Genomic DNA, 8,100 nt, shown 5'->3' on the forward strand with positions numbered 1-8,100 from the left:
TTTCCATTGGTTTTTCGTTCAGTTTTCAGGTCAAACCAAACCAGTAGTGTCGGTTTTTTTTTTTTTACCATAACCAATCCATTAATAAATGGTTTGGTTCGGTTTCTTCTTAATCGGTCTGGTTTGGTCCGGTTCTGGCGGAAAACCGAAACCATGTTCAGCCCTAGCCGCTTGAGTTGGAAGTCATCCCGCAAAGTCGTGCAGGATAGCATTCGTCATTCCAAATTGCGTTATCTTGGTCCACAAAATCGATGGTCAAAATGACGCGATTCCAAATTGCGTTATCTTGGTCCACAAAATTGATGGTCAAAATGACGCGATTAGATTCAGAAATAAAACCAACGGCAAGATTGAGCGCTTGTCGCTTTCTCTTAGATTCTGACTGAAGTATATTTCACGAAACTTTGGAGCATGCCTTGGAAAAGGTGTGAACACCCAAACATACAAGCATTAAACCTGACAATCCACGCTTTTCTAAACTTGGCTTGGATTCCACCAACACCTTGGAGCATGCCTTGAAAAAAATGTGGACACCCCAACATAGAAGCATTAAACCTGACATTGCACACTTCTCTATACTTGGCTTGGATTCCACCAACACCTTTCAAAGGGTTGCTTACTTTGTTTGAGATAGTTCTTCGCTTAAACACTTGCATACAGCTCTTGAGATGAATCTCTTTCAAACATTCACCACAAATAATACAAGGAATTTGTGGTTGAAACTCTCCCACTTGCATACAAAAAAAAAAAAAAAAATCAAAAAAGAAAAATTAGAAGGCAAGATTCAAGTCAAATCCTATCTGAGTAAACTTGGTACTCCTGGCTGAAACTCTCCCAGTTTGTACATGTATTTCAAAAAAATTGAATATTTAAAACATGGTTCTGTTTTATCTACAGTCAAGGGAGTATATATTTTTACCAAAATATTTGAAATGAAAACTCTGAATTACACTCAAAAGAAACATCTGGCTTGAAAATTTGGAGAGCAAGGAGTACTAATTGCAAGCTTATACCCAGTCTAGATGTTGCTGATGGGATTAGCATTTTGTGCTTTTAAATTGTCAACTGTGTCCACCAAGCTCTGCACCCTACGAACCTGTTCACAGATAGTGTTCAATTATCTTTGAGAACTTAACAAATCAAACTTCAAAGGTTCTGGAACCAATTCATTGATGCACACACTGAACTTGTAAGAGAAATACCATGCAGATTAGTTCTACGCCTACTAGTCTATTACTACTCTCTTTGAATTAGATAATTTCCAGATATGATAGCTTCAGATCATCTACTAACCTCAAGACGTCTCTGTGCTTTTGCTTCTCCTTCCGCCTTAATCCCATCCAATTTCAGCAACTGTCGCATGAGGAACTCTCCCAACACAACGAATTCCTTATCTGGAACCTTATCCCCACTGTGCACAGCTGCCTCCAACACAGCCAGCTGCAAAGCAAAATCACAAACACCAAATCAACAAAAACCATTTCAAAATCAGTTCAGGAATTACGTAGTGGGGTTGCGTTTGCACCTTTTCTGCGAGACTATCGACCTCAGACCTAACTTTTACTACTTCTTCACAAGCTTCCAGCATTTTCTCATTCATTCTGACTGCCTCAAGCTTCCTTTCTTTGCTTTCTTGATCCTCCAAAAGTAGAAGCTTACACTTGTCTTTTAGTCCCGCCGTGTGCAAGCCTTCCTCATCCTGCTTCTCCTTCCCTCTAAAGAACAACCTCTGCTCATTGAGCTCCAACCCAGTAACATTGGCAAGAAGTTTCTTCACATCCCCTTAGAGTCCACAAAAAAGTAAATGAACATTAACTTCAAGATAAAACAAGAGTATCAACTGATATAATGCCCCTCTTTAAAAACCATACACATCAAATATCACCAAGAAAAGACTGAAGCATGGTTATATTGAAAACACTGAATAATTTGCTAACTGAGTTACGAACCCTTCTATTAAGTGCAGGCTTATACGCTCTTAATTGATCCTTAACCTGGTGAACAAACATGGAAATAACCTTATGATTTGGGTATTACGTACTATTAGTCACCTAATCACCCAACATTGCAGCGAAGACATTAAAACCTAACACAATACAACCATGAAACCATGCTAGCAACAGAGGGTGGGGTTATACACATGCCGCTTTGTGAGGGAAGTTAGTTTTGTGTGTACAATTTCATCTCAAAATTTCCCAGCATTGTCCAAACAGGTAAAAATATCATTATCAACTATCGACAGACTTCAAATATGAGTAGAGTTTCTAAACTGAATTGCAAACAAAAAACTTCCAAATCAGTGAATAACCATATGGAGATCAATACATCATTTCCTAAATGAGGTATGAACCCTTCTACAAGTACGTTTATACACCATAAGCTAATACTTAACCCGGGAACAACCACGAACAAGACCCTACCACCATTGTCAACTAACCATCTAAAGCAATTTGCATTCGGCAATAAATTAACAAAATTCATCAGTGCAATTTATACCCCGTTTTGACCATCCCCTTCAACCAGCTCTAAGATACAAAGAAACGAGTTCCTAAATGCGCCTCATCCCTCGTTTAGCAAGCACTAGCAACATGTACCTCATGAAAAGCTTGTTCAAACAAATTCAATCTCTACACTACAATACTTGTTCAAAAAATTCAATTTATTTGAAAAACTTGTTCAAATAAAAAACTAGGTCTTTTGGTAAAGACATCTACTATTACAGCATTTAAGAACACCCATCTAGTTCAAAACCAGCAACAAAACAAACCCATTGACCTAAATACCACAAAAACACACAAATGGGGCAAAAACCCCAGTTTTGACTCCATCTCAATCAAAGTCTAAATAAAGTAAACACAACAGATCAATTTATAGCAAGAATAATCAAAAACCCAGAATTGAAAACCCCCATAACTTACCAAAGGTAGCTTGAGGAGGAACACTGATCTCATGTTTAGAAGTAGCATAAGAAACTATAAGTTTAATCGTAGGTACTACATCACCATCTTCTTCATTATCATCAGCACCTCTCTTTTGAACATCAGGTGTAACTTCACAATCAATCTCTTCTTCTGGGTTGTTACCATCTTCTATTTCGATTACTCTTGAAGAAGAACTTGAGTTTGTCATCTTCGCCCCCAGAATCTGAAAAAGTCTGAATAGAGTGGAGGAGGAGGAGAAAAATAAAGAAAGATAAAAAGGGAAAGGAACTTTTTGCAAGTTGGAGGAAGAAAGAAGATTATAATCAGAAGTGTACGGGTTTGGGCCCAATTACTTTTAAGGCACTTAGGAACATCGCAAGGCCTCTTATTTATCAACGGACAGCAGCTGTTGTTGCCATTTACCAATACATCATCATATTGCTGGGGTGTATTGGATTATGATTTACATGGATATTTAACACCGCTGAATTAGAGGTCTTAGAAAATAATTGGGGACTCCTAGTTACATGACAAGAAAGGTCATGAAATTGTAATTGGGGGTTATCCCTTATCCCCAATTTTTTTAAATGGCTAAATTACGCCCAAATTATTAGTGGTAATTAGTAATTAAGTTAATTAATATTAAATAATTTAGTTTGATTAAAATTAGATTTAAGGATTGAATTTTGATAAAAGAAAAATTGGGTTTTTGTGTTGTGGAGAGGAAGAAAGTGAGTTTTGGGGGAAAATTTAGGGTTTTTTGAAATGAGTGATTCTAGTGGAGGAAATGATGTAGGTGAAGATTTAAACAACATACATGATTGTGTTGATGGTAAGATTGTCTCAATTAATCATATGGATTGGATGTTTGATGAAGATATGTCAATAGAGGAAGCCTTGAATAATGGTGGAAATGAAGATCATATTGCTCAAAATAAAGGAACCAATACTCAAAATGAAGAACCTGAAGCTCAAAACAATCAGGTAAACTTCCTATACTCTTCAAATTGTCTGAATGGTGCTCCAAGTGGTCGATTCATGGTCGATATGGAACTACTCAGAGCGAGGGTCGTTAGGTCGGGAGTATAATAAACTAACGACCCTTGAGAGTCGTCAGTGTCGAGGGATGTATATCCCAACGATTCTAGAAAATCGTCAATTAATTGATACAACAGTTGACGACTCAAACCTGCAACTTTTTCAAATTATGAAAAATCGTCATGATAATATGATGAACACTGACGACTCTAATAAGGGTCTTCATCTAAAAAATCTACGCATTAACGATCCTTAAAGTTCACATGGAGTCGTTAATTTTTGAAATGGGGTCGTTAGCTTGTTACTTGGGAACAAGGGGTCGCTAGCTTGTTATTTGGGGTCGTTAGCTTGTTACTTGGGCAAAAAAGGGTTGTTAGCTTGTCATTTGGGCACAAAGGGTTATTAGCTAATTAATTTCACATGGAAAACATACAAAGGGTCGTTAGCTTCTAAGCTCTTTGTAGCAAAATCTCTTCTTGACGACCCTTGTTACTTGGAAATCGTCTTTGGTTTTATTTTCATATGGAGTCGTTAACATTTAAAATGGGCACGGTTTTTTGCTTTCTTTTCGCGTAGAGTCATTAATTTTAAAATGGGATCGTTCGTGAAGGATCGTTATATGTTTCTATGTTTTGGTAAAGACTCTAATTTAGAGCAAAAAAAAATGAAAAACTAGAATTAGGGTCGTTATCTTCCTCCTCATATATCCTAACGATTTTTCATAATCTCTACGTGCATATGAAAAATCGTTAGGCTTTAGGATTTTCGGGTTGACGATCCTTTAACTGTAATTGAATTTTTTTTTTCTTCGTGTCGCCAATGGAAGAGAAGATAGTTGAGAGAGAGGGAGAAGAGATTCCGTCTTTTTTGTTAAAAGATGGAAATGAAACGGAGGCTTGAGGTTAAGGGTGAATATAGTTTTAATTTTTATTATTAATGAAGGACAAAATAGTATTTTTGCCACATTTTGGAACCCCCCTAACATAAATAGAGTGGGTATAAATTTGGTGAGGCCCCTAATTATTTTCCGGGGCCCCCAATTAAGCGCTGATATTTAACGATCCTAAAAACTCCTAGGTATTCAATTAGGATATGTAAGGAATCATTAAATATTCATGGTATTCAATTAAGATTGTTTTAGATTCCACAAATATCCTAGGTATTCAATTGGTTGAGGATTTCTTAGGATAGTTATGGGACATGATATATATGGATTCTTATGGATATTTGTAGGCAAAATATGTATGTTATTATCTCATATCTTTCTTAACCCAAACTACAAGAGTTCTTATGGACGATTTTTTTTTATCACAACATGCTATGTTTTTCCACCACCACCACACACCACCAACCAACACCATCGACCACCGCCGACACCACCAACCATCACCGTCACCACCATCATCGCCATACACCAACCACCACTGCCCACGCCCACCACCTCCAACCTCCACCACCACCAACCATCGGTTTAAAGTTAATCATTTTTTCAATACACCTCCGTTAGTATCATTGGTATTATCCAACTTTCCTGTCCCAACATCTGTAATCTCTTTGGTTAAAAGTCAATCATTTTTTCTCAGCAAAAAAAATAAATATTAGCGTCATTCGGTAAGGCTTTTTATCCGAAAATGCAATTTAGACGAGCTTTGATTTCAGGGTCAGAGTGGTCATAATATAACTCATTGATGTATTTTGAGCCAAGATGCGGTTTTGATTGTGCACCAACGATGGAGAATTTTTTGATCAACAGAACTAAGTGCATTCATTGGTGAACATTGGCACATACTGTCAGTCACCTAGTCTAGAACGCGGATGGAACAGTTTCTGCTTAATGAATGTTTAGTTTGGTTTTTGAGTTATAGCCGATGATGGATTCATATATAAAATATGGATAGGTATGCTTAGGTTACTGACTTAAGATTTTGACTCACTAAATAATTTTTAGGTTTTGTGCCATTTAGAATCACAATGACAAAATTTAGTCAAATTGTATTTTTTTTTTTTTTGGATCAGTCGGTTTAAGGATTATAAAAATGGCCCATGCAGGTCTCGAACCTGCGACCTTCGCGTTATTAGCACGACGCTCTAACCAACTGAGCTAATAGGCCAACTTGTTATTGTATCTTGTCTGAATTTATAAGATTTATTTTGAAATAGATTTTTCTTAACCATAATACATATTTGGGATCAATACTCTAAGTTTCTTAGATTATGCTGCAAGGTTTTATCGTTTAAAACATTTTAGGCCACATATTTTTAGGAAATAGAGAACTTATGTTTACCAATTATTTTCCTCAGTTCACGATCTTGAACTTATAAATAATAAAGACATGATAAGTTATCCTCAATTAATTAACTTAGGTGCACGTCAGATGCTCTTGGTATTGCAGTACACGAACTGATTTGTGCAGTTCATGAACTGTTTGATTTTGAGAGTTCTATGTAGACTTTTTGCATTTGAATGTACGCAAACTGTTTTGGAAAGTTCGTGAACTTATCATTACAAAAGTATTTTGAATTACAAGACGACTAAAATATTCACGAATTGTTTTGGAAGTTTACGAACTGTTTTGGGTTTTGTGATATTAAACTTCAATTTATGCTTGTTGGTTTCAGAGCAACTTAACCATTGTTTTTATTGTTAACCACTTGGTGCAACGTGTATCTCGACTAGTATATGGTTGTACATTTATTCCTTGTGATTTAAGGCAAACTTCTCACATGCTTACATGATCAATATATGGAGAAGTTAAAGCTTTCTTGGTAACAAAGTAATTCTTAAACATGGAATCAAGTTCAAGTAGTTATTATCGTCAATTTTTCCGTTTTGATAGTTTAGGTGATTACATGGATTATATCTATTTGCATAAATATCTCGACGATTTCCAATCGTTAATACATAAAGTCCCATAAGCATATCGTTGGTATGGAAATGGGATCCCCAATAATTAATCCTGACACTTCTGTGTCCATTTGGGTCTAGCATCATCCTCCAAAAATATAGATTTCCTATGGTTAAATTATATTAGTTACGACTTTGAAAGTCTTTACTAAGGGATTCAGGAATCCCAGTGAGATTATCTTTTACCTAGAAGATCCTTGTTATTCGGATCTTGTTTTTATTGATTGTTGTAGTTCTCAAACTACAAATTAGGAACAAGATAAATAGGAATCCTAAAGTATTCTTCATCTCAGACTTTATGACTCAAAAAGATAGATATCTAAAACTATTTTCTTTCGATTTATTTATATTTTTCTTATGAAGTAGAATCTATTATACATCTCTATAAATTTTGAAGAAAATAAGCTATCCTAATTGATTGAGTTTTGCTTCATATCTTTTTTTACCTTGAGGATCCCTCAAAAACAAATAGATTTCTATTACCTAGATTGAATAGCTTTCTGAAGGAAATCAAATAGGTTATCTGTTAGAGGTAGAATAGTAAAAAATCCTTCACTTAGGTTGAACCAACTGTTGGTCCTGTAAAGGATGTCATCTGGTGGAATCGCGTTGCATATGGTTTTGCTAGATATAAGAGACATAGAGGATCACAACTGAAGTAGAATTGCTTATAGGGTCGATTCGGTCTCAATTACATTCCAGTTTGAAGTTTAATAGTAGGAAAGTGTTTGTATCGGTTTACTACAGTGTGATGTTCAATTTATGGACTAGGTCCATGGGTTTTCTGCACATTGCAGTTTTCATCGTTAACAAATTTCCGGTGTCTTGTGTTATTTCTTTTGCACATTATATTGTTTATCTTTATAATAGAAATACCATAACTAATACATTAAGTAACTTAAACAGTTTATAACCAAAAATACTGTACAGAACATACAAAATTTATTCTTGAGAATTTGTATCTTGAAATATAGATCATGAAAATTTAGGGGATGTCAAATACACCGAACCTTTTTCTGTTCGGCAATCTGTATAGACAAAACTTAACACAATTGCAAGTAGACCAACTTAATGATCCTTGACAATATGTATAGAGTTAATATCTCAACCTCTACTCAATCAGTATGTATATAGACACAAGGTCTGTGAACCTAATTGTTAAGCAGAGTACTTGGACGATCTTAAAAATCAATATCCAAGATCAACCTAGTCGTATCCAAATAATCCAATCAAAAT

General features: G+C 35.6%; 1 protein-coding gene and 1 non-coding gene across 2 annotated transcripts; both read right to left on the reverse strand.

The window, feature by feature from the left end:
• Window positions 1-783: 783 nt before the first annotated feature.
• On the reverse strand, window positions 784-3,207 carry LOC113355440 (BAG family molecular chaperone regulator 4-like). The gene is made up of 4 exons (XM_026598297.1): window positions 2,919-3,207; window positions 1,526-1,782; window positions 1,294-1,440; window positions 784-1,096 (listed from the first exon to the last, which is right to left on the reverse strand). The coding sequence occupies exons 1-4, from the start codon at window positions 3,127-3,129 to the stop codon at window positions 1,019-1,021; spliced, it is 693 nt and encodes a 230-aa protein (XP_026454082.1). The 5' UTR covers window positions 3,130-3,207; the 3' UTR covers window positions 784-1,018.
• Window positions 3,208-5,996: 2,789 nt separating this feature from the next.
• Window positions 5,997-6,070, reverse strand: TRNAI-AAU. Its single transcript has one exon. It is a non-coding gene; the product is annotated as a tRNA-Ile (tRNA).
• Between the last annotated feature and the right edge of the window lie 2,030 nt (window positions 6,071-8,100).

This window comes from Papaver somniferum, chromosome 3, assembly GCF_003573695.1.
Source record: "Papaver somniferum cultivar HN1 chromosome 3, ASM357369v1, whole genome shotgun sequence".
NCBI classification, from domain to species: domain Eukaryota; kingdom Viridiplantae; phylum Streptophyta; class Magnoliopsida; order Ranunculales; family Papaveraceae; genus Papaver; species Papaver somniferum.

Excerpts from the sequence above, each read along its gene's own strand:
- LOC113355440 (XM_026598297.1), bottom strand. The coding sequence starts at position 3,129 with ATGACAAACTCAAGTTCTTCTTCAAGAGTAATCGAAATAGAAGATGGT. Across the intron at positions 1,783-2,918 it reads TCCTCCTCAAGCTACCTTTG|GGGATGTGAAGAAACTTCTT; the intron begins GTAAGTTATGGG and ends GTGGACTCTAAG. Across the intron at positions 1,441-1,525 it reads TCGATAGTCTCGCAGAAAAG|CTGGCTGTGTTGGAGGCAGC; the intron begins GTGCAAACGCAA and ends TTTGCTTTGCAG.